Raw genomic sequence first — 23769 nt, forward strand, 5'->3', positions numbered from 1 at the left:
CGGTCTGCCTCTATGAAATGATAACAATAATATTGTACCTACAGGAGGATAAGTAGGCACCCGGGCAGTAGGCATAAATGGAATATTATTACTCCGTGATACACACACACAATATACAACTTGAAGTCACAAATATCTAATACATTTATGCCTCAGTCTCGGTTTCAGAAGTGTTTAATTTATTTCCATGCTACCCTTGGACGTAAATAAACAAGTCTGCATTTATAATGACCGTCGGGCACGACCTATATCAGTAGTTATAATATGTTGTCTCCTTCAAATTGCGTTGGTCACAGGATATTGTGGGTTTACTGTAAGTTAGGTACCTTAGATAAGAGCCACAGGGTACGAGTATGACCTAAGCACGCAAGTACCTAAGTACCTATCCTGGGACTACTGCATGTTAGGTCCGTATCGATCGCCGTCTTAAACCACCCTCTACTTCCTACGGAGGCCGGAAGACGTCAGGGATGCTTCAAGCCCCGATGTCAACGTCGACTTCGACGCGCAGTGAATCCATCTGGTAAATCCTCTGTCCACAGCCCGCCGTCCGCAATTCACATCGCAATCCCGCGCCCATCGCATTCACGAGTGCGCACGGCTATGAATACCGAGCTACCGAATTAGCAAAACCTGGCACACGGGGTATATACGTATATAGATGACTGAACTGATCCCGCAATCAATCCGCCCATACGACGTGGCTCCGCCAGATGGAGGGCTCATCGCAGAATGGGCCTGGCGGGGTCAACGGCGACAGTTCAATGACCAGAGCAGAGAGATTTGAGAACGAGAAACGGAGGATTATTGAGACCTGCTTTGGAAAGAAGGACGAGGATGGATCCTGTACGGCCCTGAACAGTGTATTTAAACTGCACGCCAGAGAAACTAGCTAACCCCTTGTTCTGTAGTGCTGGAATCATATATCACCCATATAAGAATCACAGAAGATGCCGCTTACCCTTCGTCACCGCCCCCTCTCAATTCCAATCCAGAGACCAAGAAGCCTCGACTTGTAATTGTCGCTGTGCGGAAATCCGGGCGCGTGCGCATGCACAAGGCAAGGGAGAATGCCAACGGAAGTTTTTCGATAGGCAAGACGTGGATGCTGGATGACCTGACAGCTGTGAAGTCCTACAGTGGGTCAACTCCTTCCAACCTGGAAGAGGAGCAGCACAAACAATGGGCAGGAGGAACCGGGTTTGTCGTAACTATCGGCAAGCCATACTACTGGCAGGCAAACACCCAGAAGGAAAAGCAATTCTTCATTGCAAGCCTCGTCAAAATATACACCAAGTATACTGGGGGAAAGACACCTGAGCTTGTTGGGTTTGATCCAAGGGAGCGGGACCAGTTGCTCGGGGTTTCTGCCGCTGCCGCTGGTACTCGACCTTCGCCCCCTTCGCTGCCGCCCGCCGGGGGCCAAGGTCCAAGGCCACCATATGGCCAGGCTCAGAATCGTCCACTGAGGCCTGAGCCGCCGCAGGAACGGGCTCTTAGACCTGAGAAATCACAAGATCGAGTTCTTAGACCAGAACCATCACAGGAGCGGGTGCTACGGCCACAGCCTAGTCGAGATGCCGTGCAACGCCCACAGGGTCGAATGCCGCCTCCAGGTGGATCTACTGGTGGGTCCTTCAATTCGCAATCATCGCGGCCAGACATTCGAAGTCGCTCCCCAAGTAGTAGCATGGAGTCTGGTGGCCCTGGCCCGCAGCAAGCCCTGCCGCCCTTGCGGAGATTCCCAGGTCCTAATCAAAGCCCGGAATCATTCGGAAGAGGGGATGACAGTCGAAGAGTTCCCAGCGCTACTCAAAGCCCCGAGCTATTTGGAAGGAACGGTGATACTCCAAATATTCCCCCACGCTCGCGTGGTGGATCTAATGGCACCCCAAACGCACCTGGCAGGTTTCCAGACCGCAGCATCACACCCAACTCGCAACGTGCAATCACGCCTGACAATGGTATGTTTGGCACTAAAGACACATTGAATGATGCTCCACCAATACCTGCACCTCTGGCATTGCCGCCGGAACGGCGCAGACCTGCCCTATCAAACATTAACGACTCATCACGTCAACGTGGTTTAAATATTCCGGATGAGAGCATTATCCCTGCGCCATTAGCAAGCCCCGGAATGCGCAGAGACAGAGAAAGAGACGAATTGCGTCCTCCAGCACGCAACAGTGAGCGAACAACCCCCCGTGAACGCGACGCCAACTTCCACATGACCAGCATTCAGCCAAGTATAGACGCCACTATCAAGTCGGAGACACCTAGGAAGCTGTCAGGAGATACAGGTCGGAGTGAATCAATGAAAAGCTCAAGCAGCATCCCCGCCGTGGTATCGGCCCAGCCACCGGCTGCCACACCCGAGCCACCGGTACCTGTGGTGCCACAGATGCCACCAGAGCCAGAGGAGCCAGATGAGGAATCGCGTCCTGGGCTAGGTCCTATGATCAAGAAGAAGTCTAAGGGCGACATTGCCAACACATTCCTCAAAGCCGCAAAGACCACTAACGCTTTAAATGCTTTCAAGGCCCGTGCCGGAGGGGCTGCTGAGCGCCTCCGAGAGATGCAGGCAAAGTCTCCAGAGGGCCCAGATGGTATTAGTGGGGTTGTGCCAGCGCCTTCATTAGTCCGCGGCATGAGTGGTGGGGATAGCACGGCTGCTGCAACTCCTTCTACGCCTGCTCCGGACAAGGCCCCTCCACCAAAGCAAGCCGACAGCATCCCAGAGGTTAAGATAACAGTTCCCCAATCATCAAGCGCCTCTAAGAGCGCAGAGATCCCACTACAACCACCACAGGACAATGCTGTATCAGACAAATCAAAGGCGCGCGAAGTTAGGCGGCCAAAGCCAGTTTCCGAAACCATGCAGAAGGAGCTTGCGTCTTTGGGAGTTGACCCAAGTGTCCTAGGCGGTAGAGGAAGCGAAGTAGTCGATTTCTGGGAACAATTTGGTTGGGTAGGGGACGGAATCAGGACTAAGAACATCGACCAGATGCAGGAGGAAATTGAGCGCGAGCTTAACAAGGTCCAAGCCGGAGGTTGGTTGGCTAAATTAGATGAAGAGGATGACAGGATCGAGGCGGTCAAGTCTGGACTGGATAAGTGCATTGAGGAATGTGACGAGCTTGATGGCTTGCTAACACTATACTCTGTGGAGCTGAGTGTAAGTCTACTCCCTATACTTTTTACTATTTTTTCTAATTATCCAGACTCTTAATGAGGACATTGCCTATATCGAAGCACAATCGCAAGGCTTGCAAGTTCAAACCGCCAACCAGAAACTTCTACAAGCCGAACTCACATCACTCCTTGATACAATATCAATCTCCTCAGACCAGCTGGGGAGCCTTCGCGAAGCCTCTCTGGAATCCCCGCAGGGCCTTGAGCAAATTGAGACTTCCCTGGTCACATTATTCAAAGCCATGCTTACCATAGATCCTTCACTCGGTTCGTCAGGTCCCCGACCCAGTGAAGATGGCAGTCTAGGTTCTGGCAAACCAGGTGGGATCGGCAGTTCCGAGATTGGAAGCATGCGTGTTCTTCAAGAAAAGAAGGATGTGTACAGGGACGAAAGTGCAATGTTCCTTCGTCGGCTGAAACCATTCTTACAAGTTAAATTTGGCGCTGCCATTGATGAAACAAGGAAAGCTCTGGAGCGTGAGAAAGGAAGTAACCTCACTAGAGCGGCAGGCAAAGTTAAACTTGATCCCCGGAATCATGATCTGTCTCGCGAGATTCTTTGGAGATACAGCCCCCTTATGCTGTTTTCAAGGGAGGCAGATAAACCAGAATGGGAGGATCTAATTAAGACCTACGAAATGGTTTCCCGTCCTCTTTATCAAGATGAGTTCAGAGACGCAGTATTTTCCTGGAAGCGCATTGCAAAGAAGCCTACTGGAGATGAAGCCGAGATCTTGTTCACGTCCCAGATCGAGAAGCAGGCTGAAGGCATTGCAACTACTGCTAGGAAGCTGACTGTGAAGAGAAGTCAGACTCTGGCAAAGAGTCTACGTTCACCTATCGGCGACAATACCAGCAAGACCGCTATTGATAAAGCCCCTGATGGCCGTCTCCAGCCATACGAGGTATTCGTGGGAACTCTCGACGAAATGGTACCCATAATGAGCATGGAACAAAATTTCGTCGTCGAGTTCTTCCATATTACATCCCTTGAACAGTCTGACTTCCCAGATGCAGTTGCCGCTGCACCGCCAGATAAGCGACGTGGCCCGGATTTGAGACGACCACGGGTAATGGATCCAGATAGGGATTTGGCGAAGCTAGTTGTTCAGTCAATGGAGGAGATCTACTCCTTTTTCGCTGGTGATATGCAGGCACTTGTAGACTGGGCTCTTCAAGCAGATCCAATGTAGGTGCACAATTACCCGCTCTTAACAGACAATACTAACAGATTCTCTAGGCAAGGCATAGGTCTCATTGCTGCTATTGAGCGCAAACTCACCGATCTAGAAGAATCCAGTCAAGAGTATCTCACAAGAACCCTCCAGAAGCTACACACCAGGATTCTGGGCCTTTTCAACAAACTTCTTGATGAGCAGATCCGCGCGATTGAAGACACCAAAGTAAAAATCAAGAAGCGGAAGGGAGTCATTGGATTCATCCGTATCTTCCCTTCATTCTCCTTGGCGGTGGAGACTATGCTTGTGTCAGCAAATGGCTTGGAGATTCGGGAGACTGTCAATCACGCATATACCCGTATAAACAAGACAATGTTCGAGTCTCTCAAAGTCATCGCAAGAGAAAATCCTGGTGCCCAGACTGCAGGTGCCGATCCCGAAGACAAAGAAGCGCTCAACTATCAGATCCTTCTCATTGAGAACATGAACCATTATCTCGAGGAAGTGGATACTCGCGGGAACCCCGTTCTTGAGGATTGGAAGCAAAATGCGGCGCAAGAAATGGAGGAGCACATGTCACTTTACCTAGGCGCCGTGATCCGTAGACCATTGGGCAAGCTTCTCGACTTCTTGGAGAGTACAGAAAGCCTTATGGTCTCCCAACAAGCAGGAGAACCAGCATCTAAGATCGCTTCAATGCCAAGCCATTCAAAGTCGACATTTAAGAAGATCCTTGCAGGTTACGACTCTAAGGAGATCAAGCGAGGCATCGAAACCCTGAAGAAGCGAGTAGAGAAGCACTTCGGAGATGCAGATGACCCAGGACTTAGTCGTGCATTGGTGGCAAAGGTCATCCAGAACTGCGAGAAGTATTACGAGAACGTTGGGGACCGGATCTTGACAATTAGCAGAGATGTGTATGATGGCGACGTGATTTCGGAGTGGACCAAGGCGGATGTCTCGACAGCTTTCAGAAAATAAGAGACTTCTTTATACTTTGACGTTGGAAGGGGTTGCATATGGTTGGCCAGAATGGCTTTCGTTCGCTTGTATTTTGAGCGGATATTTTTCATGGCATGGCGTTATGACGTTGGGGCCATTCATTGTACGTATATACCATTGTATCAATGTAGGAATATAGCACTGGATTAATGCAGATGAGTTTTAACCGCAAAGGCTTGATTGCCATATTTTACTTAAAATCGATTGATACTTCTTCAAGTCTGTTCAGTCTGTTAAGTTAAATAAATCCGGTAAGTCGAGACCTAAACGCTCCGTTTTATAATAGTAATATGCAACGCCGTCATAGCAATTCATTCATTCACTATGGAAGCTGATTATGCAAGGTCATTCCAGGCAGCGGCTGCCTCGCTCTCTGCTTCAGCAGAAATTATCTCCAGGATTTCTTCCCTGGTGTGGCCACTCGCGGGAGCCTCTTCGTCATCATCGTCCAAATCCATCTGTCGCATTTCATTGGACATCTCAACAACCCCCTGGGTCTCCCCTCCCTCTGCCATAGCCACGTCGCCCTCATCATCTTCATCTTCAAAGTCGGTATTCAATTCCCCTGGAAGCTCTGAGCTCCCATCGGGTGTAGGCTACTATGAGTTAGTTACTGTACGACAAGGATTTCGCATGGTAGGTAGGTTTACCGTGATGTTAAGGTCCGGAACGTTATACTTCGCCGGTTTTTCCTCCCAGTATTTCTCCACTTTTTCAACTGGTTGGTACCGCTGTGATAATAAAAGGTTGGTCATCTATAACTAATTTGGTCTGTAGACACTCACCTTCTTTAATGCTGTTCTCAAGAAGTGCTGCATAACCACTCTGGCTTGAGCTTCGCTGGTGACTTCACGGTGGAAACTGACCTTGCCAATCAACGATGATATGGCTTCATGCGTCTCCCACTCGAAACTTCTCATCATTACCTGCACCCAAGCGGCTTCCATTTCGTTGCGATCCAACACTCGAATATTCTTTTGAACGGCAGCCCTATCCAAATTTTCGCAAAAGCCGAGGTATTCCAAATTCTTTGCAAGCCAGATGAAGGGTCGTTTGTAGTGTGGGAAAAGCCGCTGGTCGATCGTAGTTGATATAACCCGGCGGAAATCGCTACAATACGCCCAGAGACCATCGGCTCTGCCTTCCAGACTGCCATAGATGCTGATAAACTCAGGGGACCACTCCCACGAGCGTGGGGTCATGTCAATATCGATCATAGCGAGCATGGCCATAGATTGGCGAGTCGAGAGGGCTGGGACTGGGGGTAGGAGAACCAGACACATTGGCTGGGCCTCTCCGCTATTCAGGGCGTTCCTTGCAGAGTCAAGAATCTGATGGTAACCAAGCTTGTAGCCGTATGCTCGGCAGGCAGTCACCATATATCTCGTTTTGTCATCAAATTGGAATAAGGGCCCATTGCGAATCGTTTCTATGTTGAGGGGGAAAAGAGGGGGCCGCAGGTCAGTATGGTGGTTCGCCATACTGATAGATGTGTTGTGGATAGGATTTTGACCAGTGGGTGAAGGGTGAAAGGTTTAAATACTCTAAATATACTAATCAATCTGGAGCGGGTTTGGGGCCAACAGCTAGCAAATTAAAAGTGTGTGGGAGTAGATGTGGAGTGGTTTTGGGAGAAGCTTAGAGTAAATTGAACCATGAGTAGAAGTAGCTGTGTGGTGAATTTAGTGTAAAAATGAAGTGGTGAATTGGAATACTTCACTAGTGAATGAGCACTATGATGTGTTATTTCTCTCGTAAATTACTCAAATGAATTGGAATTTTCAGGGGTTTTCTTGTTCTGGTATCTTTCAAAATGATGTACTATTTCTCTTGTAAATTACTCCAATCAGTTGGAACTTTCTACTGTTCTCTTGTCATTGTATCTTCCTTCCTCACTAGAAAGGAAACCGAATATTATGTGGACTTGCTATCATAAACTCCTCCATCTTCGAATTCTCTGCTGTATTTAGCTTTATAGTTACATCAAGTATTTATACTATATATTAAAGAGAGTAGTGTTTATTTTGAATTGACGATAGATATTATTAGATTAATAAGGGAAACATAGTATTTTTTAGAGACTTTTATAGTACAATAGCTTCAAAATATTAGAGCTTAACTTTAAATATTACTTTAATTATAGGATTTGGTAAATATACATGGTATTCTATTTTCAATCAACTACTTACATTGGGCTAAATTGGCCTCGCGGACAATTCCCTAGGACTTAGCAGAAACCTAGAAGAATATACAATACCCTATTCGAGGAGACATCGCCGGAGCAGAATAAGGAAACACCAGACCCAGTCGATAAAGTCTACTTTGAGGACGCTAAAGTATATATAGAAGACCATTATACCGATAAACCCAAATATAGCTAGCCTAAAGAAGCTTCTTACCCCGATGCCAGCGCGTATTTTGTCAATTCTGCATATTATACTCCCTTAGCTAGGGAGTGTCGCTCGCATACTGCCTATACTCCTAGTATTGAAATCACACATCCGGGGCAAAAGCGCATCGCTGGCTATTCTACGGCCAAATCTAAATCTAAGCCAGACTTTACCCAGGTTATTTACGCTATATACAACGAGCCTTTAAATCCAAAAACAAACCATACGACTATATCTGAGTATATTATAAGTATACGCTCTCCCCTCTAGTCGTACTATCCTTACTATCCTCTACGACGACATTAACATGGACCTAGGCTGGTTCTGACTCGGACTGCATATATGTCGTCACCTATATAGTACTACCGAGCTAGGCGGAACCGGGCTACACATTTGGTAGCCGCTGCTATACGCAGGTACTGTTTAAGCTTAGTAGCCCTTATAATAATAAAGAAGCTACTTGCCTTGATATTAGATGTAGCATGGCCCTTATCGGCCGGCGCTTTCTATATAAGTATACACCTACAGCGACTATTCCTAATATACTAACACCGATAGCTGTCAGAGGCCTCAGGGACAAACAGTCTAATGCCAACCAATTTATTATTCTCGATTTCTACTTGCATACCAGTACACATATTATTGCCCACTTCCGACGCGAGACCTACATCGTCGATGACCTCGACGCCAATGTTTTACTCGGGCTTGATATTGCTGGCTAACCCTAAGCTCCTTTTCAGGTACGCGTACCTCAAAGTGCTAACACTCGGGTTTATAACGTTGAGCTATTTTGATAGTGAAATTTAGTTCGAATATGATATTATCTTAAAGGTAGGCAAAGATAGCGGCTTAATCCATTTCTTGATAATGAGCCTGTAATTGACCTTGGATCTAGATCCTTAGAAAGAGCAACTAACAGAATTACTTTCATACTCCGCTGGGAGGTCTGAGGTCCGATGAGTGCTGCCATGTAGCCTATGGGAAGCCTTCTGCAGCCCTCAGATTGCAGGAGCCAAGCGGTCTTCAAGCTCATTTGTTAATAGCTAATTCCTTGGGAAATAGAGGCACAGGAGTGAGATATTGTCGGTTGAAGAAGATGTAAAGAAGTAGGGGGATGCGGAGTCAGCCACAGCAGTTTCGATTGGAGAACCATGATCTGAGCGTTAGGATTTAGCTATGCAAGGGAGGGCAGCGTAACATGATGATGTTCCAGTAGGGTTGATGCACCTTGAGAATATATCTCTAAGGAAATAATAGTTTTGGCATTTGCCTTCAAGACACCTGAGCACTCACCTCAAGCAATGAAGACAAGAGAATATGTACTTTGATTAATAAATGAAGAGCAGTGCCTCGACTCCTGAGAGTCATCACAAGATCCTTCTTAAGCATCTCTAGATAATAGGGCATTACGGTGACGGTCTTGTAGACTACTCCATCAACAAACATCCTTGGTGAGGTGAGGAGAGGCAGGCAATATCAACAGGTTGCGTTGGCTCCTTCCTAGAGTGGGTACGCCGGCTCGGAGGCTGTTGTGGGGGAATCTCGGGTAATTATCGTAGTTGTATATATATTAAAATAAGCAGTTTTTTGGCAAAAACACCAGACGTTCCAACTAGCCGGTCAACAGTCATCGGGTCTCTTTGGGGTGTAACTGTAACAAGTTGCGCACTCATAGCCGCTGCAACGAAAAATGGTATCTTCGGCGTACCGACGAGGGAAATTGGGGGGGAACAAGTCTATCAAGATTTGTTACTAGAAGGTAACAGCAGCATGGGTTCGATCCCCATAAATATTTTTTTGGTCTCCGGACGTGAGCTGCTGCTGCTTTTACTTGAGCCGAGAGTAAGCAAGCTTGAGAGAGCTTAAGCTAAGCCTAAGCATCTTTGCGGATATCAACCAAAAAGGCAGTATCCGAACCCATCGACGATCCGTTTCTTCGTCACCTGTATACGACCACTCTTCCCAGCCGTATTCTCAAGTTCCTAGGCCGATTAACATTTCATCTGACGACGACAATATCTCTGAATTTAGCTCCTTGTGAGGGTATTATCACGCTCACTTTGTAGTGAATGAGAAAAGCAAGGCAACGGAGCTAAGAGTGGTCACGTATAGAATAGTATTTTGTGAAGCGGATCCTTTGATCCTCTTCCTCTCGTCGTAGACAATTTTTCAATACTAGTTTAGTCCTCGAACGAACTCATACCGTGAAATAGAATATTATTATGGTGCTAGATTCAACGCCCTGAGAAAACCAATAGTAGAACGCTACACAGGCGAAAAATGTGTCATATTAGCCTTGACCGACTGCAGATTGTGGATGTAGAGAAGCATATTGAACCTATCTAATTGTGATGTCACGTTGCGGGAGATGATCAAAATCCTTTCTATGCGCGTTTTCAAATGAACCAACACGTCTGAACGCTTCTTTCTCAGATGTTGCGAGAAGCAAGCCCATTGAAACGGTCTCGTCATGCACCGAGATTGGAAGACAGAAGACTAGTATTGGAGGCCAATCACCTGCCTCGTCATGATAGGCCTTAACCCCCGTATCCTCATCAGCCCATTCATTGTCTTGTGCCTCCTTCGAGCTGCCTTGCCTAGACTTGGCCAAACAAAGAGCCTCTGCAGTCCTTAATATTTCATCGTCTTCGCCGAGCCAGAGAATATTATTGTTTGAGGGGTTAAACCACGCCTGCCTTAGTACACCTCTTAACGTCAAGGATCCAGCCAACACCTCCCCGAAAGGGAAGTCTACCGACTTCGGCTCGACCTGACACCTTATAAAATCGCATCTATAAAGACACTCGTCTTTATCGGTCTCTAGGAGACTAGTCCCGTAGAACAACTCACCATCAATTGATGCCCATGACCATGAGGGCGCTCGATACACCTCTGGCCTAGTATTCACGGTCTCCGAGTCCCACGAGCATGAAGTGACCCATGTAAGTTGCCACAGAATTGAGAATTCCCACAATCCGGCAAAATATTGATGGCCCAGACTGGGGGAGAACTCCCTAGCCACAGCCGAAATCGCGTTCAATTTGTCATGGGGAAGAGATGCAGAGCGCTTTGAATAGAGGTTCACAAGTCGTATCCATCTCTTCAATTCACCCTCTGAATCGGAAGCGGGCTTATTCAAAGTACTGAATGAATGAGAATATTTGTCCTCCTCTGCGTAGGATACGAGATGGAGGGAGTTTCCAAAGTTTCGTACACCGGCATTACAGCGCCATTGTAAGGTGTGCGATGAATAGATCAGATACCTGTGTGCAAGCAGACTCTCTTGCAATGTCCAAGCCCTTTCGTTGATGGGTTCTGAAGATTCGTCATATTCCATTGCCTCCAGTTCCCGCACCGACATTGTCCCAAACTGGCTTTCAGAGACACGAAACGGGAGAGTGAAGGATTCTAAGGGCGTCTTCCGCGGTTGCAAGAATCCATGTGTGGCCCCTTCCGAGTTTGCAGCGACGATAGCAACCAAAGAATCTCTATACACTCCCTCCATCATAGACATTTCATGCGATTTGTCATTGTCGGAATCTTGAAGTATGCACAAGGCGTCCACCCAAAGATAGGGAACGGATATGCTTTTGGTAACTGCGATGGCATCGCGAAGTGTCTGGGGAAGCAAATTCAAGCACAAGGTTTGAATGTATTCATTCAAGTTAGACTGGTTGAGTTCTCCGTAAGAGTTACTGCCCCAGCAGTACGAGAGAGCTGCATATCTTCCTTTCTTGCCGGCAGTGACAACAAGTCGAGGTCTGTCGGGAGAGCCCACAGGAGCTACCTCTATAACTCGTGTAGGGAGAATCGTTTCAGCCTGCCCAGGGCATTGGTTATGATCGGCACATTCGGCAAGCCAGCGTTGAATCTGATGTCTTGATGCATCTGAATACACCTCGGTTTGGAGTTTTCGTGCTGTGACAAATGGAGCAGCAAGATCCGTGGAATTGGTAAAAGCATGAAGCCTAAGAGCCCAGCCGATGTCTGTAGCGCGTTTTTGGGATTCCCAATTCATGGTCAGGTAATATGCGTTCTTTCCGGTAGGTGTGGAGTAGCCTGGATAGAAATCGCAGAGATAGATGGATAAAACATCGCCCGGATCCCTGGTTTCTTCTCTTCTCGACGTGAAAGTCCAGATGTACGAGCACCAGTTGCAGTTATTGCTTGCTGATTCATTTATCTGCCGTACAGTCATCTTGCAACTGATACCATTGTTACAGCCGGTACCCGCGCATCGACATGAGCAAAGGAGCTGGAACTGTTCGGTGTTGAAGAAGTTTTGCCAACAGAAACTACAGACTAATTTTCTAGCATCCTGCAGAGATGCCATATCGATTCCTCCGCTGTTGAGGGCGATAGTGCAGTTGCTTTGGTACACTTGACGCTAGAATTTCCGGTCGAGATTATGTCTAAAGATAACGTGTTCCGAGAACAGTGGGCTCAAGCCACCTAGGGTAAGCCGAGGGTGATTAGAGCCTGAGCAAGAGCGGCAAGCCCACTAACTGTATGCAAAGCACGAGAGAGAAAAAAATTAATTCACAATACTATGGTATTGCACCAACCTTTTTTTATTGCTTTTTGGCTGTTATTTTTTTTCAAGGTTTTGGCTGGGGGCTCGGGGGCCTCAAGCGAGTTGGTAAGCGAGTGGGAGGAGTGAGTTTCTGTACGAAGTAACGGTAGAAAAGAGGAGCGGCGACGTTGAGATGGGAGATGGAAGGAACGTCGCGAGAGTTTCGTGATATTGGCGCTTGAGCATTACGCGCGCGCCCTACGCGTCTAAAACTATAAATACCATAGCTCCAGAGTTAGCCGAGGCTAACTCCGTCCTCCGCCCTCCGCCGCCGCCATCCTTGTGAAGATTACGTGCCAAGGTCACGCCGCTGGGGAGGAGAATGCAAAACAATACCAGCAATCAAAGTACTGTACAAGTACCAGCAATACCCGCGTAGCACTCCCTGCTACAACAGAGAAGGCGAAGTCCACGCATTTCCATCTCCAACTGGCCCCGGAGCGACATGCCCTCACGGATCGCGCCAAGGTCTCGAACTCGAACTTCTAATCGATCTTGACGCTGTCCCGCTAAAGCCCTGTTTACGGTTGAGCTGCGGTTGAGCTGCCGGTGGGGTTCTTGACACATCTAGATCGTCCCCCATATCTCTTCGAGCGTTCGACCGAGCGATTATTACCGCCGCCGCCGAATACCTACACAAACGACTCGACCCTGGTGCTACAGAGGGTTTAATTCTCTGCTTTGTGCACCTTTGGTCAACATGGCGAAGGAACCTGAAATTCATGTTCACATGCCTCATCCAGGCAAACACAAGGAAAAAAACCCTATGACGAATTGGACATACGATGTTTTCCTCTGGATTTTCTCTATACTAGTCGACCTCTTCTTTCGAGAGGTTCATCCTCGCGGATCATGGAAGGTGCCACGGCAGGGACCTGTGATTTTTGTCGCTGCCCCGCATGCCAATCAGGTACATATACACATAGATACTCTCCTAATGCTTTGTACATTCCTAACTAATACTCTGGCTCCAGTTTGTGGACCCTCTTATCCTCTTGCGCACTCTCCGTTCAGAATGCCACCGCCGAGTTGCCTTCCTAATTGCCGCGAAATCGATGAACAGAATGCTGATTGGATGGTTTGCAACCAAGGTCGGCGCTGTGCCTGTTGGGCGGGCCCTTGATATGGTCAAACCTGGTTCTGGAATGATATACCTGCCCGACCCCGTTAATGATCCTCTTCTTGTCCGCGGAATTCGCACGAAGTTTGACGCGGGCGAGGCACAAATTGGAGGACTGTTGGTTTTACCCAGCGTTAATGGAACTGCTGCCAACGCCGAGATCGCCGAGATCATAAGCGCGGAGGAGATTCGATTAAAGAAGCCTTTCAAGGGCGCTGTGGCAATGAAGCAGCTCACAGGGAGAGAAGACGTGGAACGAACTAGCGACGGCTTTGAGGGCACGAAATACAAGACTGCACCTAAGGTGGATCAGACGCAGGTGTACGATGCAGTCTTTGATCGCCTGAGTGCAGGTGGTGCAGTGGGAATTTTCCCCGAGGGGGGCAGCCACGATAGGACCGAACTGCTCCCTCTCAAAGCTGGTGTGGCCATCATGGCTCTTGGTGCCTTAGCAGCGAATCCCGACTGCGGATTAAAGATTGTGCCTTGTGGCATGAACTACTTCCACGCCCATAAATTCCGATCCCGGGCGGTAATTGAATTTGGGAATCCTGTCGAGGTCCCAAAAGAGCTAGTCGATCTCTACAGGAATGGCGAACGGAGAGAAGCCGTGGGTCAATTGTTGGACACGGTATATCAGGCACTTGTTGCGGTCACTGTCACAAGCCCTGATTATGACACGCTCATGCTTATCCAAGCTGCGCGGAGGTTGTACAATCCAGCACACAAAAAGCTGCCCCTACCAATGGTGGTTGAGCTAAACAGAAGACTCGTAAAGGGTTACACGCACTACAAAGACGATCCCAGGATTGTCTCGTTGAAGAAGTCAGTGAATGATTACAATAAGCAATTGCGTTACATGAACATTCGCGATCATCAAGTCGAGTACGCCAAATTCAGCATTCCAAAAGTTGTCTTCCTGCTCTTCTACCGGTTAGCGAAGATCTCCGTACTGTCTATAGCCGTACTTCCTGGTCTTGTGCTCTTCGGTCCAGTTTTCATCGCGTCGAAAATGATCAGCATAAAGAAATCCAGAGAAGCCCTCGCCGCTTCTACTGTAAAACTCCAGGGTCGGGATGTCATGGCAACATGGAAACTGTTGGTGGCACTTGCGTTTGCGCCGATTTTATACAACTTCTACACCATCTTGCTCACATACTGGACATACCACAACAGGATTCAAGGTTACATGCCTGACTGGGTGCCGTTATGGGGGGTTGTTGTTTTTGGATATATCTTCTTCCCAGCAATCACTTTCGCCGCTCTCCGCTTCGGCGAAGTAGGTATGGACATCGTCAAATCCTTGCGCCCGCTTGTCCTGTCTCTTAATCCAGCATCGAGCAACATCATCTTTAAACTTCGTGAACGGCGGGCACAGCTGAGTGCTGAAGTTACGGATGTCATCAATACACTTGGCCCTGAAGTGTTCCCAGATTTCGACTCTGCCAGAATTATAGCGGACCCGTTCCGCAATGAACGCACTGGTAGCCCTATATCACCGACCGCTGCTGGGTTCACTCGTAGAGACAGCAATCAGTCTGGTGCTTCCGACTTTACTGATGTTGGCGCATCGATTGGTGGCGGGTCCAGTATGAACAGCAACTTGCCGCGAAACGAATCATTCAAAAACCTTGGGAATATCGCTCTCTTTGCAACGCGCCCGCCTTCTAGGAGCAGGAGTGCCAGCAGCAGCAGTGGAGGTGCCGTTGGCTCAGCGGCATTCCCGTTGCAGGCCTTTAGCACACTGGATTCGAAAAGCAGCTTCGAGGCGGTGAGCCAGAAAATTAGGGGAGCCATGAGGGAGCGGGGGCAAATGAGGAGGAGAAAGAGCGAAGAAGCTAGAGAAGAGGATGAGGATGACAGTGACGACGAAGAGAGAAAGAATATCTAGTCTAATAACTTGTAACCTGAGCTTGCGTATGTGGCGGAATTCTGATTAATTTTTCTCTACTTATATGCCTTATTCGGTACAATCAAGGTGGCGTTGGAGGGATACCAATCATCAATTCTGTTTTCACCTTGTTATTTTGTCCTGTGCCTCGTAGGCGGTTATGATATTGTTTGGATCAAGAATCGATAAGTATCTCTAGTTACATGATCGTTTACGGAACACTCCGAGGCCCCTAGCTCGCGTTAATAGTAGGCCCGGTTTCCTCAGTAGAGCCGAAGAAGCCCCTTTAATCGCTAGTCTTGGCCGGCCAGGGATTCCCCCATACTACATGCATGTGAAGCCAGACCTTTTGTATGCGATCGCCATCGACATCGCGACTACAACCAAATCCTCAACCTTAACGTTAACGTTAACACCTGTTTATTCCCTCTATACAATATATTCGAAATAGAGGCGCTCGGCAATATGGGATTGCCACCATGGGAGACGAGCGATAGCCAACTGTTTGCTCTAGTAACTGGCGTCAATAGGTAGAAAATGCAGCACAATCCCAATTCCACAGTTCCAATCCTACACAGCTAAATGATTGTGTGCCTGCGATTCTTTTACGATCCAGCCATTGACCTTTCGCATGATTATGTTTTGGACCTCCGCGCAAATGCTGATGATTTGATAGTGGTCTAGGTTATGCCATTGCTGCACGACTCATTGACGAATTTATCACGTCCCCCTCCACTCCTTCTACGAAACACCTCGTTCTCATCCTTTGCACGCGTGCTCCATTGAAGACGCGTTTTACCATATCCAGACTCCGAGCTCATCTCAGGAGGCAAGCCGAATACTCCCCATTTGCCACGAAGTCTCGGAAGAATGCCAAAGCTCAGGGACTCGAGTACAAGTGGTCAGATGTGGTACAGAGAGTTCACTTCATAGGCGTTGAAGTCGATCTTTGCAATCTAAAGAGTGTCTATGCTCTGGCTGATAAACTGGTCAATGGCACCGTGGGGAGCCCGGATGCAACAACTTACGACGGATTGAAGCTCCCTCATGGGTCCCCCGGAACACAAAGTTATTCAGACGACGTAAAGCAAGATCGATGGGCATTGAGCCAGGATCCCGGATCCTCTGGTGCGCAGAGGTCTTGGGGCTGGGGACTGAGTGGACTGCGCATCCCAAGGCTAGATGTGGTCGTCTTGAGCGCAGGAATTGGAGGATGGCTTGGTGTTGACTGGTTGCCCGCTGTTCGACAGGTGTTACTGGATACTGTGGAGGCAGTCACTTGGCCAACATTCAAGTTAGCAAATACTGGCGCAGTCTTGAAGGCGCAATCATCTTTCCCAGATCCAAAGACAGGCGAAGCTACTGGATCGTCAGACCAAAAGGAACCTCCCCTTGGCGAGGTCTTCTGCTCCAATATCTTCGGCCACTACATCCTCGCTCACGAGCTAATGCCTCTGCTCTCTCGCCCTGCTTCGCCTGAATCCCAAGCCAGTGGGAAAATAATTTGGGTCTCCAGTATCGAGGCTCTCGCAGAACATTTATCCTTGGATGATATGCAGGCACTCAACTCTCGAACCCCTTACGAGGACTCTAAGCGTCTCATCGACGTCCTCTCTCTGACCTCTGACCTCCCATCCGTGAAGCGGATTGCCGCCCCATACTTTGATAGCGCGAATACAGTCACCGCAACCAAAAGCAAGCAACAAGCGAACGGAGACCCCTTGGTGAAACCAAAGATCTACCTGACACATCCTGGTGTCTTTGCCTCTGAAATCATGCCATTGAACCTCCTCCTGGTGTTTATTTATAAATGGCTGTTCCTAGTTGTAAGGTGGATGGGAAGTCCTTGGCACACTATCGAACCATACAAAGGAGCTGTTGCTCCTGTCTGGCTGGCCTTGACGGATGTCGATGAGCTGGAGGACATGGAAGCACATGGAATGCACAAGGCAAAATGGGGCTCTGCAACTAACACAGGTGGCGAGGAAAGGGTCATGAAGACAGAGGTTCCTGGCTGGGGCTGGGATGGATCCATCGATAGTGAACATGATGGCAAGAGAAGAAAGGGCAGGAAGCGGGATGCTGTGGATTTGACCAAAGAGGCGAAGGAGGATTTCGAAATTCTAGGTGTTAAGATCTGGGGCCAGATGGAGGCGCTAAGGAGAGAGTGGGAGCGTATTCTGGGAGTCAAGAGTACAAGTACATGATGAAGTCGCTAGAACCCGAAAGAAGGAGCTTTTAATTTCTTCCGCTGTAGAAATATAATACTACTGTACATGTTTATTGTGTCAAATGCTTGATATGGGGACTGAAGCATCAGACTCAGAACTAAGTAAGCGCTTGGATAACCATCATTGTTGTCAAGATATAAACGTTCAAGACAATGGGAATATGATTCTCCTAAAGCCTCAACCAACCCGCACCATCTCTCACCATCCTGCCCACATATACACAATTCTAGACTCCGCAAGCATCTCTATTTTCATCACCATGAAAGTTTATATTATTCTAATACTATCAACATGTACAAGCAAGAAAGCGAACCCAACCTGCCAAGAGTTTCTCCCTTTTTTTCGCATGTATACAAAGGTCCCGCTCAACCAGGGCCCAAGCCTGCCATTAAAGACGCCACGCCTGCACACCCAGCAATTGCATCTACTTGAAAACCACAGACTGAGGGGAGAACGCGCCCAGCGCTACATATGCGCTTCAAAATGAACCCAAAACGGGCCCCCAAGTTCCAAAACCCGTCATAACTTCCTTTGCCCGTTCACATAATAATCGCCGGCACGTCGACGTTGACTTTGATGCTCTTGTGCGGTAGGATGCTGCCTCCGTTGACATATATCTCGTCGCCAATTGTAACATCGTCGCCCAGCACGCTGACGTTCTCCAACCGTGCCCATTTTCCGATGGTAGAGTTCCAGCCGACGATTGTGCTCTTTATCCAGGCGTGATCCTTGACTTTTACGCCTTCGAGGAGGACGCAGCGCTGCAGGCGGACACCATCGCCGACGACTACATTTGGGCCGATGGTGACGTTGGGGCCAATTCTGCAGTTTTTGCCGATCTTTGCAGATGGGTCGATGAGAACGTTACCGCCATGTACAAATGATGTGCTTATAGGCGTGAGTTCCTTGGACCCCTTCTTCGTGAGGGAGGAGAGGTAGAGACATGTTCCGGAAAGGAAATCCTTGGGCTGACCAACGTCCATCCAGAAACCATCCAGATCGAACGAATGGAGTTGTCTATCTGCGCAAATTGCAGGGAAAGTTTCTTGCTCGATGGAGGTAGGGCGTAATTCGATGCGCTTAAGCACGCTGGGGTTCAGAATGTAGATACCGGCATTGATACGGTTGCCTACGAATTCAACGGGCTTCTCGACGAATCGGTCAATTCGCGATGGATGGTTTGGCTTGTGTACCACCACACCGTACTTGGACGGCTCCTCAACCTTCGTGACGATGATGGTACCTTCGTCGCCATGCGACTTGTGGAAAGCAGCAAGCTCGGCAAAGGGATATTCGCAGATCACGTCAGAGTTCAGAACGAAGAATGGCGCATCGTCTTTCCCTAGGATATCTTCTGCCAGCTTTAGAGGTCCAGCTGTGCCAAGGGGCTCTAATTCGATTGAGAAGGTGATTTTGACATTGAATTGGCGTTCGTACTATCAGGGCACACCCATTAGCACGAGGGGAATAGGATTGGAGCTCCGTTTGAGACTTACTTCCACCAGGTACTTTTCCATTACCTCTGGTCGGTAATTGACGGCTAAGACAATATCTGTGACTCCTGCAGCAGCTAATGCTTGGATCTGATGTAGGATCATTCGCTTGTTGCCGAACTCGACGAGGGGTTTGGGGAGGGTGAGGGTCTATGCTCTGTCAGTCATTGACAGTGGTGGAGCTGAGGACCTGTGGGGGAGGCATTCGAAGGCTCAGAGCTCGGGGCGAGGGAGACCTACGAGGGGTCGCAGACGGGTGCCGAAGCCCCCAACGAGAATGAGAGCTGTTTTTCCATATCAGTCACGGCTCTCGATGTCCTTGCTCCAGCGGTGACGCAGGCGTACCTTTCATTTTGGGGGAGGTGGCGGGTTTGGGATGGAGTTGTGTGTGAAGGCGGAATGAAAGATTCCCACGGTCCAGAGAATCAGATCTTGGAGGCCCGAGGTTGGCAGAGACTTGACTTGGCTGCCGTTGACGGGGTAGCTGGCTGGCGTGAGGTGGCCAACGAGGTGTCGGTGAAGAACAGCGTGGGTGGAATGCTAAGCTCGTTGCTTGCAGGTTGTTCTACCCTGAGGGAGTGTTAGAAGCAGCGGTGGGGAAGTATTGGGCAGATTGGAGGGCAGTACGGTACGTGTATTAAGACTGGCGAGAGGTGTCAATGGAATGGTATGAAATGGTATGATACGATATGATATAGGGAGCCGGCTTGTGAAGGACACAGTTGTAGTTTGTGAGCTGTGCAGTGGTGGTGGTAGTGTGTTGCTTGAATACGAACTAATTAAGGGAGCACGTACTCTGCACACTGTGGTACTCGCAACTGGCGCCTCCAAATTTCTCGTCGGGCGGGCTTCGGTGGGGAAAGGGGCTGACAGGGCAAGTCCTCGCTAGGCCGGGATCGCTCTTCCAGCATCTCGAGTAATTGGGACGCTGGGGCCGACTATGGGCGTGTACACCAGCAAATACACTCTTGTTTGGGCGGGTTGGGCTTGTTGTATTCTAATAATTAATCTCGCAGCTCTGGAATTAGATCAGGTGTCATCTAGTAAATTATCCACGTTTCCAATCAATTGCGCGGCAGTAATTAGCTCGAAGAAAACGGGCGGCTCCGAGTAAGTGCCAGGCTACAGGAGACCTGATGACCAGTTTTAAGTTCCTGTCACGGGGCTAGAGCCGATCTTTGGCACCTAGAGAGGAAATGGGAGGAGGCGAGTGCACTACGTATAGGTCCTGCTATGATAAAGCGGACGGGTTGTTATTATGTACGCAGGGCTGCTTCGTATCAGTATCGGTATCAGTATCGGTGTCGCTGCTGGTCCTGCTCTCCTCTCTCGTGGGCGTGGGGTGCTCTACTCTGTTTTTTGTTGCCCCTTTTCCACTGAACACAACTCCTGCTGTTCGTCTCCTTTCCCCTTTCGGCTGCGCGTGGGTATTTTCCAGGGGTGTGAGTCGAGTGCCCGTCACGGGGTCGCAAACGAAAAGAAAAAGGAAAAAGGAGAAAGGAGAAGTTGAAGCAGTGCAACCTCTCAGACTATTTTCTAGATTCTAGAGTGGTATTGTTATCTGATAGGCTGTGGTTCTCAGAGGTACTGTAAATGGTATGGAAATGGTAGCATCGAGTTCACGACGTCGAAACTCCCGCCCTGTCATTGGTCGATAACAAGTCATTTCACACGAGATTGCAGACCCCCACAAAACCCAATATCAAGAGAGAAGTTCCAGCAATTTTTTTTTCAAGGTTGCCCATAGTACTTTTAATTTCGTCAGGTCATTTATCATCAGCTCGTTCGCGCGTTCGCTCGTTCATTTTGCCACAAGAAAGAAATCCCATCCGTTTCCTTTCATTTCGTTTCCCATTTCAGATCCCAAGAAAAGTGAATTCGCGAACATAACACATTCATTCACAGCGAAACCAACGCTGCCGCCACGCTTGCTAAATGCAGGGATTCCAAAAAAAAAAAAAAAAATTCATTATCAGAAAAAATCGAGCGGCTTCAGATCGCCATGCTTCTCTTTCTCTCTCCTCAACACCCGTTGGATTGCTGATGCAGTATCGGGAAAAAAGCCTCTCCGTAAGGATCGTGGGGTGAGTTGCCTCGGATATCCAAGTGGCTGGTTCTGTATATCCCATGCCGCATTTCGAAGTCTTAAATCAAAAAGTCAATGGCAGGAGATTCGTGGGTCGTTTGGTTCGTTAGGTCGTTTTATGATGCATGGAAGTCGTCAATCGTCAAAGCAAAAAAATAATTTCATGCCTCTTCGCTAGGCGTTTTCTTTTTAGACACAAATTGAGCCTTTGGGGAGCTCTACTCGGTCACCGGTTTTATCCGGGGGCCAGAGGAGCATTGGCTGGCCGCCAGTTCGGCCAGTGGGGGAGACAGCTAGTTCTTAGCTGCCATATATAGCACGTATCGGCGAGTTCCTCATTCGGATGACGCCGTGGAACTGCTGCTGCTCAGGTTGCCTGAATGGCTTCGACCTCCTCGACTCTTTCGGTGTCGCCCACTGCTCTCATTGGCAGGTAGTCCCTGGACCACACCATTGCGTGCCAGCATACCCCCATTCACCGAGAAGTTGCGGCACACCATGAACGCCCGCATAGCCGCATTCTCCTGGGCCAGCCCGTCGGACTCGTAGGCCAGGTCCGTTTGATATTCACGGCCGTTGACGAGAACCAGGCAGGTGAAGCCTGAGGAGCTCCTGTAAGTCTCATACAAAGGGTCACGCCATCCTCGACGTCGACACAGACCTGTGCGGAACGTCAGTGCTTATTCGGACTTTTAATTGTTGTACAGAGTTTATATTGTCCCGAAACAGAAACACCTCGGAAGAGAATGGGTTAATTTAACAACCAAAGATCAGCAAGCGCAAGGTTGGGCCATTAAATAAAAACAGGGCACGGCTCCAATCACGCGGGTGACGGGCGACATCATAACGAGCGTCAAAAGATGTAGCCCCCCTTCCCTGCGGGATATTGGGTACCAAAGCGTGGGATGAAGAGATCGGATGAAAAAAATCCCACGGGGTTGGTAAGGTTTCTCTGCAGTAGTGGATCGACGTACTCTCCAGATATGCCATATAGAAACCACCCATTGTCGCTCGTCAAGTATCACTTGTTTCGATACGACACGATCTTCCAGGAACGAACCTGCCGGGCGTGCAGAGTGTGGTAGAACAACTCTCGTGGAGCCAGGGATGTTGAGATGAGGATTGCCCGAAAACTTCTGGTGTTGACAACAATGCAATTGAGCCCAATCTCGAAGTTACCAAGGAAAGATGCACAGGATCAGTGATGTGTATGAAGACAATGGATGTGTGGACGACGTCGTGGTGATGAGGAGTAGGGCTGACTGATCGGGGTGGGTGGTCTAGGGGGGGTGTTTGTGCAGGACTCTCGTCCATCAACGGCGAGACATGTGTAATTTATCGCAGAGTCTGATAGTCTATGGTTAGCGTCAGACAAGGATTATGTATTGGACTCCCGTAGGAAGATGAAGGCTCCGTCGAGATAGGGCGACGAGTTGATCCATATGCAAGTCATGATGCGGCTCTTCATATGTGACCCATAACGATGTGTTGGCGTAGGCCGTTGCCAGTTGATAAAACATCGGGAGATTAGGCAACTCCACCACAACATGGGAACGCATGCTAGGGGATGGTACTCTGATGGCTAGGGAGGTATCAATTCGCCCTCCCGAGGACGAGGTCGATCTGCACCTACTGAGAGTGGTGATGCAAAGTGGTGGCGAAAGGCTCGACACCCGTTGCTCCATCCACAGATCTCGGGCAAATAATTTTTTTTTAGAATGCCTCTGCAGTAAAACGAGATCGAAGTAGCCTGGCTAGCCTTGGCCCTTGAGAAGGACATGGCATGACATGACATATTTACGGCGTTTATGTTTTCGCCGCCGCCCATCGAGATCCGCCGGACTACTGGCGACTAATGCACGGAAATCGAGGGCAGCAATAGGGTACGGGCTCAATGCACACACAGAAAGCGTCAGAGACTCCGGATAGCTCGCCCAGCCCAGTTCCCGGCACACGATGGTTCCAAGGTTCGAGAAACCGGCGAGCCAGCGTCACGGCTGAGGAGCTCCAAAGTGGCTAAAGTACAAGATGGGCAAGGAGTGACGGGGTTCTTCCCTCTGCCCCGCAATCAAACAGTGGCCGTGTGCATGGAAGAGTCGCGACATCCAACGCGTTTGACGCGGAACGACTGGAGAAGGGCTTGACACGAAGTCGGTGAAGCCGCTCAATGCATAAACAGTGGCTGGATTGACCTGGCCGGCCTCAACCCAAGAAACAACATTTGTATGGGGCCATGGGATAGAGTAGTATGTGTATGAGTACTTCGGAAGCGTCTGTATGTGTATGTGTATGTGTACGGAGTATGTGTACTCGTACGTACGATGTGTCCTCGTTAAGCACCGTGGGAGGGCAAGAAAGCGCGAGGGAACCAGCCCGGCCGACAACTAGCCGTGGACAAGGTTGTCGTGCGCATGCAATGATGAGTTGGCAGTGCGCTTAAGGACTTAAGCAGTAAGGCTTTATGCTGTGGAAATTGAAAAAGGCATACGGCAGAGTATATGAAGCAATGCGGAAGGGGTTCAGACTGCAAAGGGGCAGCTTCGTTCGACGCCATGGAGCGACGCTTCCGGGGGCCAAAAACAACCCCGCAATTAGCAATGGTTGTGGGCTTCC

At 49.0% G+C, this 23769-nt stretch overlaps 6 protein-coding genes across 6 annotated transcripts; 3 read left to right on the forward strand and 3 right to left on the reverse strand.

Annotated features, from left to right (window-relative positions):
• Positions 1-713: 713 nt before the first annotated feature.
• On the forward strand, positions 714-5351 carry BP5553_03931 (uncharacterized protein; the record flags this gene model as incomplete). Its single annotated transcript, XM_032012554.1, has 4 exons — positions 714-846; positions 912-3175; positions 3222-4381; positions 4433-5351. The coding sequence occupies 4 exons, from the start codon at positions 714-716 to the stop codon at positions 5349-5351; spliced, it is 4476 nt and encodes a 1491-aa protein (XP_031872247.1).
• Positions 5352-5707: 356 nt separating this feature from the next.
• On the reverse strand, positions 5708-6853 carry BP5553_03932 (uncharacterized protein; the record flags this gene model as incomplete). Its single annotated transcript, XM_032012555.1, has 3 exons — positions 5708-5968; positions 6023-6103; positions 6158-6853. 3 exons carry the CDS (start codon positions 6851-6853, stop codon positions 5708-5710), a joined length of 1038 nt encoding a protein of 345 aa, XP_031872248.1.
• Positions 6854-10100: 3247 nt separating this feature from the next.
• BP5553_03933 (uncharacterized protein) lies at positions 10101-11960 on the reverse strand (the record flags this gene model as incomplete). Its single annotated transcript, XM_032012556.1, has 1 exon — positions 10101-11960. One exon carries the CDS (start codon positions 11958-11960, stop codon positions 10101-10103), a length of 1860 nt encoding a protein of 619 aa, XP_031872249.1.
• A 1075-nt stretch (positions 11961-13035) lies between these two features.
• On the forward strand, positions 13036-15346 carry BP5553_03934 (putative CTR1 suppressor protein; the record flags this gene model as incomplete). Its single annotated transcript, XM_032012557.1, has 2 exons — positions 13036-13245; positions 13310-15346. The coding sequence occupies 2 exons, from the start codon at positions 13036-13038 to the stop codon at positions 15344-15346; spliced, it is 2247 nt and encodes a 748-aa protein (XP_031872250.1).
• A 465-nt stretch (positions 15347-15811) lies between these two features.
• On the forward strand, positions 15812-17553 carry BP5553_03935 (Uncharacterized protein; the record flags this gene model as incomplete). The annotated part of the gene is made up of 2 exons (XM_032012558.1): positions 15812-15876; positions 16023-17553. The coding sequence occupies 2 exons, from the start codon at positions 15812-15814 to the stop codon at positions 17551-17553; spliced, it is 1596 nt and encodes a 531-aa protein (XP_031872251.1).
• Positions 17554-18116: 563 nt separating this feature from the next.
• BP5553_03936 (Uncharacterized protein) lies at positions 18117-19422 on the reverse strand (the record flags this gene model as incomplete). Its single annotated transcript, XM_032012559.1, has 4 exons — positions 18117-19013; positions 19074-19220; positions 19311-19354; positions 19416-19422. 4 exons carry the CDS (start codon positions 19420-19422, stop codon positions 18117-18119), a joined length of 1095 nt encoding a protein of 364 aa, XP_031872252.1.
• Positions 19423-23769: the final 4347 nt, after the last annotated feature.

The sequence above is a fragment of the Venustampulla echinocandica genome (genome assembly GCF_003357145.1).
Source record: "Venustampulla echinocandica strain BP 5553 chromosome Unknown scaffold_1, whole genome shotgun sequence".
NCBI classification, from domain to species: Eukaryota; Fungi; Ascomycota; class Leotiomycetes; order Helotiales; family Pleuroascaceae; genus Venustampulla; species Venustampulla echinocandica.